Source organism: Podarcis erhardii (genome assembly GCF_964252035.2).
Source record: "Podarcis erhardii genome assembly, chromosome: 6".
NCBI classification, from domain to species: domain Eukaryota; kingdom Metazoa; phylum Chordata; class Lepidosauria; order Squamata; family Lacertidae; genus Podarcis; species Podarcis erhardii.
In genome coordinates, this window is record NC_138510.1 from 11,365,612 (window position 1) to 11,383,970 (window position 18,359).

The 18,359-nt window shown below is 42.0% G+C and overlaps 1 protein-coding gene across 3 annotated transcripts in view; it reads left to right on the plus strand.

The window, feature by feature from the left end:
* TAF4 (TATA-box binding protein associated factor 4) overlaps positions 1 to 16,280 on the plus strand; it is a 73,031-nt gene extending 56,751 nt beyond the window's left edge. For all 3 annotated transcript variants that reach the window (XM_081867548.1, XM_081867549.1, XM_081867550.1), the window contains 5 exons: positions 723 to 853; positions 2,812 to 2,937; positions 5,078 to 5,134; positions 5,293 to 5,412; positions 14,505 to 16,280. In XM_081867548.1, coding sequence (XP_081723674.1) covers positions 723 to 853; positions 2,812 to 2,937; positions 5,078 to 5,134; positions 5,293 to 5,412; positions 14,505 to 14,672 — 602 coding nt within the window. In that variant the 3' untranslated portion in view covers positions 14,673 to 16,280. The remainder of the gene's footprint in view (positions 1 to 722; positions 854 to 2,811; positions 2,938 to 5,077; positions 5,135 to 5,292; positions 5,413 to 14,504) is intronic.
* The last annotated feature ends 2,079 nt before the right edge of the window (positions 16,281 to 18,359 follow it).

An 18,359-nucleotide genomic window follows, 5' to 3' on the forward strand; every position in this document is an offset into this window, starting at 1 on the left:
TGATTAGAGTTGTAGGCCTGGGCCTAGGAGATCTAGGATTAAACTGCTGCCTAGCCTTTGAAAAAAATCTGTAAGCTGCCTCGAGTCCTGTCAGGGAAAAAGGCGGGGTATAAATATAATACTAATAAATAATATTTGGTTAGGTCAGTCGCTAGATATTTGCCATCTTTAAAATGAGGGTCATAGTGTCCTTCCTCACACACCTCTTTTCCAAAAAGCAGCACAGTGAGATTCATGAAGCCCATTGCAAATAAAAGGAAATGAAATGAAACTAATTAATATCACTGTTAAGTAGTACACATAACTTCAATAGGTGCACAATCCACTTGGTTAGGAAACCCAAAAACATTAGCTGTGTTTGTGCCAAGTACTGTAGTAAATTGCTGAGCTTTGTTTGAGAAAAGCAGCTGCATGGGGCTTTTGGGTTGTAAGTCACATTATGTGAATTGTTTTGGGGGGCTTTTTGTGCATGCATAGCCATCACTTTGGGGGCTGCAGTATCAAGTGGTGTTCGGTAGGTAGGAAAGGGTCATCCCAGGTCAGACATCATGGGTAGAACTTTTGAATCACCATAAGCTCAGTGCTTTCCAGTGGAGTCGTTTCACACATTCAGTGGCAAGTCAACCAACAAGAAACCAACTATTGTGATTCTTTACATGAACTCTGCTCTGAATCGGCAATGGCTGCTTAGGTTTCTTACTTTGCTTTTGTTGGAAACACAGGTAAGAAGCATGGAATAACGGAAATCCACCCCGATGTAGTTAGCTACGTATCGCACGCAACGCAACAAAGGTTACAAAACCTGGTTGAGAAGGTATCGGAGACCGCCCAGCAAAAGAATATGTCTTATAAGGTAAATAGTCTTACCGACAGTGAGAAGGTTTGGCAACTTGTATTCTTTTGAGCTCTGGTTTAATGAGCTCATACGCAATCCCAGGAATTCTGTTTCTAGCCCGTGATTTACAGCTTTTGTAATAAATTATTATTATTATTATTATTATTATTATTATTATTATTATTATTATTACCCCACCCATCTGGCTGGGCTTCCCCAGCCACTCTGGGCGGCTTCCCAAAAAATATTAAAATACTATAATACATCACACATTAAAAGCTTCCTTAAACAGCCTTCCTAGCAGCAGAGAACCTCATTGTGGTGAACAAAAGCAATCCAGGCCTGAAGAAATCAAGTGTGTCTTGTAGACACGGTCTTTGCTGTGACAATGGAGGCAATATGGGAATAAAGCAACAACAGGAATGTTTTTGTGTTATTGAAACCTGCTATCAAGTTAAATTCTTAAATTTATTTTAAAGTCTGCATGCCTTTCATTAAATAGATAAATAAATGGGCAGATTTAAGCAATCGTTGGCTAGGTTTAGCTCCCGTTTGGTCCTTTTTGTTGCAAATTTTTGCACTTTGAAATGAAATCAATGGAGGTGCTGTCAGGTATGATGACAAATCAGATATAGTTATCCACTTCATTAAGAAGAGGGCAGTGCAGGGTGGATAAAATTGGGGGAGGGTGATGATGATTCTGAATTTCCTTCTAAAGTTTATATTTATGTACACACCCTGGTTTAATCCTGGCTTGAGGGCAAACCATAGTTTGATATATTCTGCTGAAATAGCAAATGAGAAGTGGAGGCTTCTAATCGCCTCCCCTCACGTACAAAGGAAGCAAGAAGGATAGGAGGGAATACACAAGCCTCACAACCTCGTAATGAAAAGCCATGGTTTGTCATTCTGGGTGAAGTGAATCTCTAGGGGATTTCTTTCTCACTGGCCAGCCAAATGACAGATTTTGTGTAAAACCTGCCATTGATGGATGTTCTTTTGACAGCTGTGTTGCCTTCAGCTCCCCCCCCCCCCAATTCTCACAGTTCCTTGAGTTGCAGGTGTATCACATGGTGCCATTTTCAAAGCTTCATTAACTATGAGCTGTTATAGTCTAAGAGGGAATAGAATGGGTGTGTAGTTTGGGGTGGCAATTTTTAAAATTGCTTCATTTCTATGTGCAAAATTGCCTGGTTAATATTCCCTCCTGTAGTCCTGCCCCCCCCCCTATATTCCCTGCCCCCCCTCCCTAATACTGCATGATACTGAATGGTGGAACTCATTGCTGCTGGAATTACTCCATGGAAAGGACTTAGGACAAATACAAATATAAAAAGCTATTAGCAGAGAAGGTCAAAATTGGACTTACTTATGGTTAAGAGTATCTTTAAACTTAATTTGGCTGAACACTGGACTGGACAGGAGATTAGGCAATGGTTGTCTTGATATTCGGTGCCATTACATGCTTTCTCAAAATCCACCTCCAGCCATTATCAGACACAAAATAGAGGAACTGATGAACCGCCAGCCTGATCTACTGGCTGTCCTATTTTTTCCGCCTTAGACCAAGCTCTGGAAATGAAATTGTGTAATATATTAAAAGAAGGATAAGCATCAGATATTCTTGAGTTGACTTGACAGGTTTCCATCACCTAAAGAACTGGGCTTTTAGGGGAAAAGAATCTTTTTGAAAAAGGAAGCTGAAAATATCACTTGAATGTTAATAGACCCTGATGAGATCATAGTAAAGATTGTTGAATTAAAAAAAACAAAACATCAACACGTTTTTAGCCAGCTGTATTGAGTTTAAAGATTAACTTGCTGTTTGAAGACGACTAAGTGAACATATTGAGCTGTGTGTGTGTGTGTGTGTGTGTGTGTGTAAAAATATATATATTCTCTCTTTTAGCTGTGCAGTACAATTGCACCCCCCCCCCATTTTTTCCTAATGAAAACCATTTCACCACATTTTTTAGGATGATGAAAGATACGAACAAGCAAGTGATGTTCGGGCCCAGCTCAAATTCTTTGAACAACTTGATCAAATAGAAAAACAGCGGAAAGATGAACAAGAAAGGGAAATTCTAATGCGCGCAGCAAAGGCAAGTGCTTTGTTGTTGCTTTTCACCCCTAATAGATTGACAAGTGTTGCATTTGATGTTGAAAGAGCCGCGGTTCTTTTGTTCTCCTGGCTGTGAAATTAGATGGGAGGCTCTTCTCCTAACCCTAAATGCCACACAGTGTGATACTGCTCTTTTGCATGCTGTCTTTAGTCCAGAACCACAAAAGGACTATATGTCGAGCTTCATCCACACAGTGCCCCCCACCTTTTTGGGGGGGAGGGTGTGTCAGTGTTCATCATCATCCAGAAGCCACTCCCAGCAATTTTGGAAATCGCCCCCAGCAGCACTCTGGTAGAGCATGAGGCTCTTAATCTCATGGATTCGAGCCCCATATTGCAAAAAAGATTCCTCCTGCGTTGCAGGGGGTTGGACATGGTCCCTTTCAACTCTACGATTCTGTGAAAACAGCTGGGGGATTCTGGTGTGGATGGGAATACCTCCTCAGGTCTAACCAGGCCTCTTGGATCCCAGCCTATAACTGTAACCCGGAAACTGAAGTGGAAAACGCTTTGTACTCCCTTGAACAGGGAGATTGAATCGAATAACATTTTGCACTCTCAATGATGGCTCAAAGAGAAGCAAAATGCCCTATCCAAATGAATTTTGTAAAACCAGGCACAAAAGGGGTAGCGTGGAACCTTCTGCTTTCTCCTTATGGAGGCGCAAATCCAGTGAGAGCTTTGCTGCTTGGTTTGAATCTGGACTGAGCCACGAAACTCCCTGGGTGACTCTAGGCCAGTCACAGTGGGTGATACCCAAGACTGCGTTAGTAGAGTTCCACTTGCACCATGCAACTTCCCCTTCCTCTCTTCTCCCTGCGCTGCCCCCAAGATCATCCTGCAGCCCCCAGAAGCAGATTTTGTGGGTGTGCAGGGCCTGCAGAGGAAGGGAAAATTCCATTGCACAACTGGAAATTTTACGCATGTTTCTCAGCCCACAGGGTTGTGAGGATAATAATAATAATAATAATAATAATAATAATAATAATAATAATAATAATAATTTCCCCAGCCACTTTGGGTGGCTCCCAACAGAATACTAAAAATATTAACATCAAACATTAAAAATAAAACATCAAACATTAAAAATAAAACATCAAACATTAAAAACTTCCCTAAACAGGGCTGCCTTCAGATGTCTTCTAAAAGTTAGTTTTTTATTTCCTTGACATCTGAGGGGAGGGCGTTCTGCAGGGCGGGTGCCACTACCGAGAAGGCCCTCTGCCTGGTACCCTGTAACCTCACTTCTCACAGTGAGGGAACCACCAGAAGGCCATCGGAGCTGGACCTCAGTGTCCAGGCTGAATGATGGGGGTGGATATGCTCCTTCAACGGATAACCCCCTGTATGCCACTCTCGGATCCTTCACGGAAGAGCCAAGATACAATTGTGAAAAATAAGTAACTGCTAGACTTCATTGCTGTGTATAATGCAGAGGCCAGCATCCTGTCTCATACCCAAAGCGTGAGACCCATTGAGTTCCACAATTTGCTAGGAGATCAGAATACCTATATTAGGTTCATTGGATCTGAAGTCATCCGGACACCAGAAATCACCAAGGAATTATCAAGAGGAAGGGAAAAACCCTCCATTCAGACTCCTTTCTTTCTTTCTTTCTTTCTTAAATAGAACTATGCCAGAGCTTGGGGTGGGTGCCTGGGTATTTGGCTGGACCCAGCCTGTTTCTTCCTCACTCTCCCAGCCACCAGTGTAGTATCTCATCATCTTAAATTTGAAAATCTGAACATGGTGCTAGTGTTGGGTTAGGACCTAGGAGACCAGGGTTCAAATCCCCACTTGGCCATGAAGCTCTGTGAGTGAAACTGGGCCAGTCAGTGCCTCTAATCCTCAGCTTTCTCACCTACCTCACAGGGTCGTTGTGGAGATTAAATAGGGAGGGACACCATGCATACCACCTTGAGCTCCTTGGAGGATTAAGTGCAAGATAAATGCAATAACTAATAACTCATTAATCTATGTTTGGAATATAGTTAAAATACGAAACATATGTTATAGCCAAGAACACATTTTTAAAATGTCTCTGATTTATTCTCTTTTTTCTTACTTTGTCTCCCCTCTCCTTCTCCCTGCTGCCACTTTGAAATTCTTCATCAACACAGTCTCGATCTAGACAAGAAGACCCAGAGCAGCTTAGATTGAAACAGAAAGCCAAGGAGGTATGTTTTTCCCCCCAAACTGCCTGTCGTATTTATCATCTCGGTGCTGCATTTGTTACATTTTCACCTGCATAATAATGACTGCGTTCCAAAACAAGCATAGGAGAGAGTAAAAACACAGAGGAAAACGGTGACTTTTTCTGTTTTGCCAAACACAGATGCAGCAACAGGAACTAGCACAAATGAGACAGAGGGATGCCAACTTGACTGCCTTGGCTGCAATAGGACCCAGAAAGAAGAGGAAAGTGGATTCCCCGGGCTCTGGATCAGGGACAGAGGTACAAGACTACAACTCTGTTTGTACATCATTGGATCCTAGACTTCTGATAGCTCTGGTACAGCTTCAAACTAAACTGAAATTGGAAGCACATTTCACTCTTGCCCAACACAGATTTTCTTGTTGTGGGTGTAAGAGTTAGAATTAGCCACCCCAAGTTTAACAAAGCGTGCACCACCTATGCAAGTTGCAAGTCTCATTGCTGGTACATTTTCCTGCACCACTGCTGCATATCATTTAATTACCCTTGAGTGCCTTATGCTATATATCTTAAATTTCTTTAAACCTATCTGCCATGTTCTTTCTTACAACTGTGTAAGTTCTGACAGGCATAATATTTTAAGATGCTTTACTGTTAAGTTTATCACAATGTCTTTGGACTGATAATTTCAAGATGTGTTGGAGCAGATTCTTCATCTGTCTTTTCTTAGTGGTGCAGAATGTGCAAAAAATAATAATCTTTCTTGATGTGAAACAGGATATAAAGTTGGCATTTTGTGTGTGAGATGTAACCTCTGGAATGCTTCATAATGGTTGTAGTTCCCTTAAACAAAGGGTTGGAGCCTCAATATATCCGATCTGCAATTCCAGATGCCTCACAGAAAACCTTTATTAATATAAAAGCAGATATCTCTGCCAATTTGTTTTCTTTATTGCTGTAGCAGCAGTGGAAGAAAATGGGCTTTGAAGTTCATCTTCTTCTGCATAGCTCTTGACAAAAATGATTTCCATGTTGCAGGCTTTCCTGCGAATAGCAATTTGGATAACACTCATTGAAACAAGTTTTCATTTTCTCTTCTAACAGAGGCTTTAATTAGAGGCAGAAATTGAGCAGATGCACTCTTCTAGTTCTGTAGTGTGTATTAGTGGAACCTGTTGAATTCCTGCCTGGGGCAGAATGACAGTTGCACAGTACTAGACAGTAGTAGACGGAGTGAGTTCCCGTTGCTCGGTCCCTGCTCCTGCCAACCTAGCAGTTCGAAGGCACGTCAAAGTGCAACTAGATAAATAGGTACCGCTCCGGCAGGAAGGTAAACGGCGTTTCCATACACTGCTCTGGTTCGCCAGAAGTGGCTTAGTCCTGCTGGCCACATGACCCGGAAGATGTCCGCTGGCTCCCTCAGCCAATAAAGCGAGATGAGCACTGCAACCCCAGAGTTGTCCGCCACTGGACCTAATGGTCAGGGGTCCCTTTACCTTTACCCCAAAGGCCAACAAAATTTATTTTGGCACATGGGGTAGAAAATCCCATATGCAGCTCTTTCCCCTCCCTGCAGTAAAATATACAACAGCAATGAATTAACTAAATTGTTGCCCAAAATCAGCTGCTTTAGGTAGTAGTCTCACTTTTTTGAGTTGAAGGCACAAAATGAAAGTGCAGAAGCTCATAAGCCTATCTAGAAATATCTCTGCAAAATTCCCCCTTTCTAGAAGCTGCAAGTTTCTCTGGCGTGTGTTTATATTGTTACTAGTAAATATTTTATAAATCTTACATAGCTTTTGTAAATCTGAAAAGCATTTACATAGGTTTTATACATCCATTTGAGTCCAAACACCCATATCTAAAAGGGCACTGCGGTGAATTCCATGGGAATGTGTCTGTGAAGTCCTGGGGAGAAGGGAATTGAGTTAAATCAAGCTCAAAGCTTACTTAATTTAAAAAACTTAAATTGCGTTCTCAGCAGTAGTAGCACGTAGAAAGATGTGGAAAAATAGGGAATGCAATAAAATTATCATTACTCAAACTTGGAGCAGTGATCCAAAATAGCATTCATTGTGTCTAAGTCCATTAGGTGTGCTGGGCAAATTTAGAAGTAAGTTGTGTTCAGTTGGGCTTGCTCCCTAGTTAAGTCATTTTAGGATCGGAGTCTAAAACAACTTACTTCCAAACCTTACCAGTAAACTTGCTCTCAAACCCAATCAGTCAGAATTATTATTATTATTATTATTATTATTATTATTATTACAATTTATATACCACCCTTTATCCAGAGATCCCAGGGCAGTGCAAAACATTAAGACCATAATTTATGCAGCATAATAAAAAACAGAATACACAGCATAATAATAAAACAATCATAACTGCCCCCCCATATACATTTAACATAGATTATTTAATTGCCAAAGGCCTGGGTAAAGAAGAATGTTTAGTTTTTATTGAGCAATAGCACCTACTCCCTGATTAGAGGTGCAGAAGTGATCTTCTTTTCTAGGTCATTCAGGATCAGGGTTTCTGCCTACCATTAAAGAGAAGGACTTCAACATACCCATTGCGTCATTTTGGAAGTCTGTGTCCAGCTGCTCCATCTTGTAGGCCACATTCCAGTGGTGGGTGGTGCCAGGGGCAAAAATGGGTGGAGCAATGGGTGTGAAACTTTCTTTCTTCGGTATAGTATAAATGGGAGGTTAATGTTCACACATCTCTCCATTCAGGCAAGCAAGAGTCTTAGCACAGTGCCAGCCAGGCAAAAGCAGCCGAGGACCCAGAGCAGGATTGTCTGGGGGAGGGAGCATGGCTTAGGAAGAGTCTCAATGCCAGCCAGAGATTTCTGGAGGGTGCCTTTGGACCCTGGACCAAAGGTTCCCCAATACCTGTGTATGGCATTGGTCCCCCAAGTACATTGTATCATGAAGCCCTAACACAATTGTTCCTCTCCAGTGGCAGGTCACTGCTAAGTGGACCTACATTGCTGTGTCTGAAAGCAGTTTGATTTAGTTCCTACATACAGTGGTACCTCGGGTTAAGTACTTAATTCATTCCGGAGGTCCGTTCTTAACCTGAAACTGTTATTAACCTGAAGCACCACTTTAGCTAATGGGGCCTCCTGCTGCTGTCGCGCTGCCGGAGCACGATTTCTGTTCTCATCCTGAAGCAAAGTTCTTAACCCGAGGTACTATTTCTGGGTTAGCGGAGTCTGTAACCTGAAGTGTATGTAAGCTGAGGTACCACTGTATCTAAGGTAGATTTAAAATACTATGCGGGCTATTAGGATCACACACACACAAACCTTCAGGCATACAGTAGAACCTCGTGTTACGTACTGTCCTCCTTGCGAACGCTTCGGGTTCCGAGCTCCGCTAACCCAGAAGTAGATGCACCCGGTTGCGAACTTTGCCCCGGGATGCGAGCGGAAGTCGCGTGCTGGCAGCACGGCAGCAGCGGGAGGTGCTATTAGCAAAAGTGCACCTCATGTTACAAGCGGTCTCGGCTTAAAAATGGACCTCCGGAACGAATTAAGTTCGTAACCGGAGGTACCACAGTACACATGAACATTTGACTTCATATGCCCTTCAGTATATGGAATCTGCTTTTCATTCATTAGAAATTCTTGTTTGCATATCAGCAAACTGTGATCAATTTAGTTACCTTAGTTTAATCTGTTACGGGATAGCCAAAAGTCCTAAATCGAAGCTTTTGTTTGCTTAATCAAGAACCAGCTGCTTTGGATCTAATTGACTCGCAGCTGTGCAGCTGCTGCTGCTGCTGCTGCTGCTGCTGCAGTTGACATTTTTAAACTGAGCTCCCCTTGTCTCTCTCTTGGTGCATGCACACATGTTGGGGGCGTTTTTCTTGCAGTTAAAACAGTATTACCAAAACTGGTTCCAATCAGACTAGCATGCTGATAATCCAAGGAATGTCGGACCTTAATAAGTCACCTGTAAGCAAAGCAAAAAAAGGAAAAGGGGGGAAAAAAGCCAAGAAAATGTAATTGCACAATTAGCTTGTGGATATGATGTTCAATATCCGAGATAATGTCAAAAACCCAGGTTTTACCTGGACAAATTAATTTGTTGCTCTAACTGTGCAAATTCAGCTATTTGAACATTTCTGGGAAGCTTAAAAATATATTGTGACAAGATTGCCTGATTAGCTTAAAGGCTCGCATAATATGCCTCATGCCATTCTTGGCCATGACCCAGTTTGACCCCACGAGTGACTAAGAGGTTCTTGTGCTATTCCTTCTCTCTGCCTCTCTTCACCGCACACTCCCTAGAGTTATTGAGAGGAGCTATCAAACAGGATGCTCCTTCTGCATAGTTTTAGCTCATACACGAGGAGGCAGCCCTTGAGTCAGTATTTGGGCAGATATATGCAATGTTTTTCAAGCCTTTTGGGCTTCGTTTCTACTTTTAAGCACATTGCTTTCTGGAAGGGGGTGGTCCTGTCTAAAGCAAGGGGCTTGGAGTGAAGAATTTGGCAGGGATAGATTTGAGGTATGTGAGCCTTTGGTCACACTGTTAGACGAGGCTGCACATTGAAGAAGGAGGGGGCAGATGGATTGTGATCCTGGGGGCTGGAGTGGTGAATGAACGGGACCCTGCTGGGGCACTACAGTGTATCAGGAAAGGAAGGGCTGAGAATCAAGAAGGTCAAAGAGTGGGAGGACAGTACCACTGTGCACTAAAAAAAAATAATCCTAATATTTTTCTCAAATATGACCCTGCTAAGGCAAATAGTACTAAACTGCAGCTGCTCAGCTTGTGCAAACTGCAACTTCAACTTGTACACCAATTAGCAGTCTTTCCAGGTGGTATATCTCCCTTGGTGGTGGTTCTTTTTTTAATATAGAAAAATCAGAGCAGAGACAAATTCTCTGGTCTGTATATGCCACCTGCTGGTCTCAGCTCATTACTGCCTCTCCACATGCATTCCAAGACAATGAGGAGATGCTGCAAAACCTCCTGTCTCTTCCGATGCGATAACTCATGCCTATTACAGTGGTGCCCTGCAAGACGAATGCCTCGCAAGACTGAAAACTCGCTAGACGAAAGAGTTTTCCGTTTTGGAGGTGCTTCGCAAAACGAATTTCCTATGGGCTTGCTTTGCAAGACGAAAATGTCTTGCGAGTTCCTGCGGTTTCCCCCCCCTCCCCCCTTTTTCTAAGCCGCTAAGCCGCTTATCAGCTGATCCGCTAAGCCGCTTATCAGCTGATCCGCTAAGCCGCTAATAGCGCTAAGCCGCTAAGCCGCAAGACGAAAAAACCGCAAGACGAAGAGACTCGCGGAACGGATTCTTTTCGTCTTGCGAGGCACCACTGTATATGTTTTTGTTAAGTTGACTTGCCTTTTAGTAATTATTTTACAAAACAAAAGCTATGTGCTGCTTCTGTAGTCTTAATCTGCAGATGAAGGGCGGTATGCAAATTCAATAAATAACGACAACTACTACAACAACAACTACAACTACAGCAACAACACAATATGAGAAGTGATGTAATCTTAGTATATGACTTCCAAATCTGTGCCATTATAGCCCCAGTTGTTCCTTTCACCCCCTTTTAAAAAATACAGAGCTTTTGCTAAATAGTATACTGTTAAACAAATTCGCCCTCAGTCATCGATAGTTATGTTTATTGTGGGTTGGAGCAGTTGCTCCTGCCTGACATTTACTGTATTTTTCTGTGTATAAGATGCCCCCATGCGTCACAAAAGCCAAAAAGTATCTGCTCAGCAGCCAGCAAGCGCATGGACAATTGCCGCAGCATAAGCCACGCCACAGCAGCCCTTGCCGCAGCCACCAATCACCCACCCAGTGGCCACTGTCAGTCTTCTGCTCACGGCTGCAACCAATCGCCCGTCTCCCTCTTTGCACTACTCATGTATAAGACGAGCCCCGATTTTGAACATTATTTTACAATAAAAAAGTTTGTCTTATACACGGAAAAGTACAGTATTTGCAGAATGGTCATGCTCTTAGCCAGAAGGGCTGCACTCATAAAAGGCTGTAAACATGGGGTACCAACTATTTGAATAGTTTTTCATATCAGAAGCTGGCTGTAAACTACCTAGGTTGGTTGAAAGTGTCCGGTTGGCTGCCCGGGATATATAGAAGCTGAGATGTGGGTGGAGGCCAGGGACTGAGGGAATTTTTTGCACCTTCCCCAAACAACTGCTTGTGCCTCAAGCTCGCCTTGTGCTTTGTGGCTTTTACAAGCACATCTGCGTCGGCTTCGAATGGGCTGATATCTTACAGCACAGGTTCAATGTCTTGCCACATCAATACATTCAGTTTATGACGCCAGTGATAGCGATGACCAGAGCTCCCCAGTCTCTGACCCTTAAATGACTCGGGCACTCAGCTTTTTACTGCCACTGTAAGATTTGCAAATCTTGGGCCCGCCGCTCCCTATTGGCGTTTGCTTAGGCCAGCCTTCGCCAACATGGTATCCTTGAGATATTTTGGACTACAACTCTCATCAGCCCCAGCTTGAATATAGGCCTGACTTCTTTGGAAGCAGAAAGCTGAGACTCTTGCAGCGAGCCAGGTATCTTCTGTTCTCTTCAAAGACCTCCTTCCTTGGAGGTTTCTAAGCAGAGGTTGAATTGGCCATCTCTCATGGATGCTTTAGCTGAGGTTCCTGCATTGTAGGGGGTTGGCCTAGATCAGGCATAGGCAAACTCGGCCCTCCAGATGTTTTGGGACTACAACTCCCATCATCCCTAGCTAACAGGACCAGCGGTCAGGGATCATGGGAGCTGTAGTCCCAAAACATCTGGAGGACCGAGTTTGCCTATGCCTGGACTAGATGACCATTGGGTCTCTTCCAACTCTACAATTCTGTGATTCTAAGTGCTATAGATGCACTCATAGGTAGGCCTTTGCTGGGCGATAACATCATGAAGCATTCTCACTATCGGGGTGGCGGCAAGGGGAATCATCCAGTAGTTGCAGGACTCCATTCCCTGAAGACCCGGAAATTGTTATGTGGCCTCATTTACCTTGTACATAATACTACAAAAATGAATGTTCAGTGCTCGTTAAAAAGACACCCCAGAGGATCGAAAATCACAGAATGTGCCTTAGTTTTCCTCCGACTCCTGTGTGGATTCCGTGTTCCCATGATGCTTTGGGTGTCTGGGGACAGAAGTCCCCTGGATAATGCTGCCCCCATGAGTGTGTCTTTATAATGACTTATGAAACAGATGTTGGTCCGCTGATGCTAAGGCAGACTAGCATCATTCTAAGAATGGTTCAGTTCTATGCCAGCAGGTATTTAATCTGTGCTGTTCATGTCTTTAGCGTTCTGCAAAATTGCATTAGCCTTTTACCTGCTGTCTCTATTCCCCACTTTATTTCTGTTTTAATGGTTTTGATTATTTTGCATCACTCTTTTTATTGTTACAAGAAACCTTGCACATCTCTCTTGATACACAAAGTTCAGGGTAGAAAATACTCCAGTAAAACAAACAAACAAATTGACCACTACGCGAGGTGGGATAAAAGTCCAGAGGTCTTCTAAAATGTTGATGGATGCTCACGCACCCTGGAGCCAATCTGGTGTAATAGTATATAAAGTGTTGTTTGTTTTAGGTAGGGCCAAGCTGAAACCTGTCCATTTAGAGAGCCTTGAGCCAAGTCATTTGTATTACCATAAAAGTCATGCAGAGAGTCCTGCGGTCTAATCACTTTACTGGGTTGTTGTCAGGATAAGAAATGAAAGCTACTCTACTGAAAGGGGGCTACAGAAATGGCAAGGAACATAGAAGGCATTTGCATAAGAGGCAGCAAACAGGAACTGCAGGTGGGAAGAACTAGCTATAATAACAACAACAACAGCAAAATATTTATAAGCCACTCATCTGACTGAGTTGCTCCAGCCACTCTGGGTGGCTTCCAACAAATTAAACACAGTAAAACATCAAACGTGAATAATAATAATAATAATTATTATTATTATTTTTTAAAATTTATATCCTGCCCTCCCCAGCCGAAGCCAGGCTCAGAGCGGCTAACAACAGTAAAAGTAACACAGTTTACATAAAATCACAATCAATTAATTGAAATACATTCTAAAATCAATTCATTCTAAAATCAGTTCAGAATCAAATTAATGGCAACCATTGGGCTAGAGTTCTATGAGTTAAAAACTCCCCTATCCAGTCCTTCCTTCAGGTGTCTTCTAAAAGTCAAGGATTGTTTATTTCCTTGACATCTGATGGGAGGGCATTCCACAGGGCAGGCACAACTACCTGTGTGCCTGTATGTTTCTGAGCACAATTCAAAGTGTGATGCTGACCTTTAAAGCCGTAAACAGCCTCAGCCCAGTATACCTGAAGGAGCGTCTCCACCCCCATTGTTCAGCTCTGACTTTTAGAAAACGTCTGAAGGCAGCCCTGTTTCAGGAAGTTTTTAATGTTTGATGTTTTGTTGCTTTTTTATATATATTCTGTTTGGAGCCACTCAGAGTGGCTGGGGAAACCCGCCAGATGGGCGGGGTATAAATAATAAATAAATTATCATCATCGTCGTCGTCATCATCATCCCAAGAGGGCCCTCTGCCTGGTTCATTGTAACTTCACTTCTCTTAGTGAGCGAATTGCCAGAAGGCTCTCGGAACTTGGACCTCAGGGTATGGGCTGAACGATTGGGGTGGAGATGCTCCTTCGAGTATATAGGGCTGAGGCCATTTAAGCTTCCAATTCCTGACATAGAGGGAACTTTCTAAGAGATTGTTGTTGTTGTTGTTTAGTCGTGTCTGACTCTTCGTGACCCCATGGACCAGAGCACGCCAGGCACTCCTGTCTTCCACTGCCTCCCGCAGTTTGGTCAAACTCATGCTGGTAGCTTCAAGAACAACCATCTCGTCCTCTGTCGTCCCCTTCTCCTTGTGCCCTCCATCTTTCCCTACATCAGGGTCTTTTCCACGGAGTCTTCTCTTCTCATGAGGTGGCCAAAGTATTGGAGCCTCAGCTTCAGGATCTGTCCTTCCAGTGAGCACTCAGGGCTGATTTCCTTAAGAATGGATAGGTTTGATCTTCTTGCAGTCCATGGGACTCTCAAGAGTCTCCTCCAGCACCATAATTCAAAAGCATCAATTTTTCAGCGATCAGCCTTCTTTATGGTCCAGCTCTCACTTCCCAACATCACTACTGGAAAAACCATAGCTTTAACTATATGTACCTTTGTTGGCAAGGTGATGTCTCTGCTTTTTAAGATGCTGTCTAGGTTATTCAGCTATATTGCTAGCTCAGAGAACTAACCCGTTGCCCTGTTCACACACACTGTATTCCACACAGCTTCCGCCGACACCGCCGCCAATGATTCTCTGAGCGCTTGGAAAATAAACTAACTTCTCTTCTTTCTGTTTTCAGGGATCCAGCACGAGTGTGGCAGTGCCAGGCAGCTCTGGAGTCGGAACAGCCAGGCAGTTTACACGGCAAAGGATAACGCGGGTGAACCTCAGGGACCTCATATTATGTTTAGAAAATGAGCGAGAGACAAGCCATTCACTATTGCTATACAAAGCATTCCTTAAGTAAAAAAAGTGGAGAACATCAAGGTATTTTTGGCGGAGAAGACACCTGGGGACACTTTTTTTTATATATATTTGCAGATTACGCCTTTTTGTAACGAGCATATGGGATACTGTTTAAAAAAAACACCCACCCCATCAACAAATATTCACCACCACCACTCTGAGACAACCACCTCTTTACAAGGAACCGTTTTCTAGTCCCATTTATTATAAACTCTTTGGTGTAAGAGAGAGATCCCTTTCTTTGACAGTAAGGAGACTTGCAAAGGCCTGAGGAGTCGATAAGAGGACAATTTAAAGTTTAACTCATCTCTTTGATTGAGTGGCCTTCTTGCCAAACAAGCCATATTATAGAGACTGATGGAACCGTTTAGCAAATAACCAGCTACTCTGTGTCAGATCCTGTAGCAATTTCAACATTAATTGTGCATTTTAGTTCAGTTTTACTTAACGAGATCGATTATATAGGTATATGTCTACAGCAGATGACCTCATTTTATTTTAGCTTTTAAATGGAGTCAGTTAGCAAAGCGAACTGATTTTAATAAATATTTATCTTTTCCTGCCCAAAATTGTTCAGATCCTAGATTACACTTAATTTTAAGCGTAACCTCAATTCTTTTAATCTTGTTATTATCGCTTATTAGAGGCAACCCCCCACTCTGAAGGCCCACAAAGGAGGGTTACTTCTGAATGTTGTATCAGCATCTGTAAAAATAGAAAAAGAAAAAAAAGAAATGCATTTTATTTGCTATAGTTTGTAAAGCTGTAAAGTTTAAAACAAAAAATGGAAAAAGGAAAAAAAGAAAAAACCTTTTCAGCATAAATATATTTTACTTGCACTGTGTTTTTTAGCAAAAGTGAAAGCTTAGATTAAATAAAAATCAAAGTTGAGAGGAATCATCAAAAAAGACAGTTTCTCAGTGTGAAATCAAGTGTTGAAAAATGGTTGGTGTATTTTGTCAGTAAATGTACATAATTTTTGGCACATAACATTTAAAAAAAATGGCTATGTAAACTATAATTATTTTGCTAAAAGACTGTATGCAAGCTATGGGCTTACTTTAAAGACGTCCAGAGCAAAATTCCCCTCTTTGTACCTATTTTTTTATTACAAATATACTAATTGGTTCTTTATATTTTCAGAGGTTATTGTATTAAATTGTCTATTGATAGTACTTTTATGACTGTAAATATGTCGGCTTTCTTTGTGTGAACTCTCATGTTAGATTTTAAGGGCAGGGGCCACCGTGAACACTTTTTGCGCAAATCCTGTTGAAACGAAGGGAGCTCTGCGACATGAACTGGCATTGGGTTTCAGCGGAGCCTTGTGCGAGAAGCGTTTCCGGTGGATTGCACCTTAACTCTTTTTGTGTGTAAACTGAATGCTGATCAGTATTTTTATCAAACACCCTACAAACTGTTACACCTTTTTATTTCGTCTTTTAGGGAATAAAAATCCTGTCTTTCCATTTTATTTTCATGTAAATTTTGCACAGTTCCTTGTTCATATGTAAATATTTTACTTTCAGAAATGAAGTTTTTAATTGCTATTGTTTTATATAGGATTGAAAGAAAATTAACTCCTTTATTAAAAACAAATTTATCTGTATCTGTGTATGTATTTTTGCTCTATAAAAATACTTCTGTTTCTGGATTTATTTAATTTCTCCCCGCCCCGTCCCTACACTGCTAACCCACTCCCTTTAAAAAAAAAAAAAATCGAAGAAATAACCTCTCTTGGTTTTAAGCAGTGTTGGGAAGATAACAATTCATCAGGGTGATCAGTGCCTGAAATAAAATTACAAACTGTATGCCAAGGAAACTCAGCTTCTGCACTTGGAATAAATTATGCTAGTTATATAAACCTGCAAATATGTACTTTGCCTAATCAGTTCTGTGTCTAAGATTCAGCTACTGTGGTATAGTGGTTAGAATACTGGATTTGGGAGAAGGGAAACTGGGTTCAAGTCCCTATATCAGCCTTTCTCAACGCCAGCCTGTAATATGTAGACTGCACTTCCACTTGAAGTTTCTGAATTGTAGAGCACATTTACAAAAGTCCAATTCAGATGTCATCGGAGCATGCAGTATTTGCTGTACTGCCTGGGCTTTGGGGATTTCTGGTTCCAAACAGCAGGCTGGGCATGGCTGCCCTGCTAAGCGACCTTGCGCCAGCCACGTTCTTCCAGCAGAATAGTTGGGGAAATATTTATGCCAACCTGAGCTCAGGGTGCAACGGAGGGAGATAAATCCAATAGGTAAGTTTGGCTGCTTGTTTATTTATATGATCAGGAAAGAGCATGCAAGAGGAGGAGGGGGAGAGAAGCACGGAGATTGGATAGAAACATGTAGGCTTCACGCAAAAAAAAAAAAAAAAAAAAAAAGAAAAGGGAAAAAGGCAGGGAAACAAATTGTAATTCTGGGATTTAAAAAGCTGAATCCTGTGTCAGCTATGTAAATGAAGTACATTTGCAATGTATGCCAATTTTCCATAATTTTGCTGGATGTTGGAAGAATGTAGTGTGATGGAAGGCCACCACCACCTGGGAAATGTGGCTTCTGATATTTTCCCAGGTACTACCTACATGATGGCAAGTTTACATTTATAGTTTTAGGAACTAGATACCTAAAAAAACTAAAAGCTTTCTAGGACATTTTCAAGGATGCTGACCTTTGGCCTAATATTATAGCCTGGATAGCTCAGTTGGTTAGAGCATGGTACTGATAACGTCAAGGTTGCAGGTTTGATCCCCACATCCGCATATTCCTGCGTTGCAGAGAGCTGGACTTAGATGATTCTCAGGGTCCCTTCGACTCTACAGTCCTGTGATTCTATGTGTTTGTGTGTATGTATTTATTTCTGTGCTTCAATAAGTGTTGGGGAATACACACAAGTTCAGGGCAGAGGTACCTGAGGGATGGGGATGAATAGCAAACCATGGAGGATGCTGACATTTATGATTGTGTCTGAGCTCCGTAAGACTTTCTTCCAAGTAAACCAGTTGCTTGAAAGGAACTAGTTCTAATTCAAGTTCTAGTTCAAGCTTATCCTGCCCAAAAATAAATTACCATATTTTTTGCTCTATAAGACTCACTTTTTCCCTCCTAAAAAGTAAGGGGAAATGTGTGTGTGTCTTATGGAGCGAATGCAGGCTGCATGGCTATCCCAGACGCCAGAACAGCAAGAGGGATTGCTGCTTTCACTGCGCAGCGATCCCTCTTGCTGTTCTGGCTTCTGAGATTCAGAGTATTTTTTTCTTGTTTTTCTCCTCCAAAAACTAGGTGCGTCTTGTGGTCTGGTGCATCTTATAGAGCAAAAAATACGGTAGTTCTGGTTCATGTTCGTTCTTTTACAAAACTGACTAGTTCAGTTCATGTTTGTCCAGTGAACATTTTAGTTCATAAAAAATTCATTCCTGGCAAAACAGTTTCAGCATTCATAATTTTACAAGCTGCTGTGCAGAAGTGTAAGGTCGAAGGGCTTCCTTTTTAAAAATTTGTGCCAGATGTACAGCTGTTAAAGGTACAAGACATCATTTTCCCTACAAGAGCATATCCTTTCAGCAAGGAAGAGACAGGAAATGCTTCACATTCCTTCTGAATTCTTAGCAGCAGTGATTAAGCATTTCCGTATCTGTCTAATAAGGCTTAGAACGTTGCCTTCACTGTTTGCTTTCTAACTTTATAC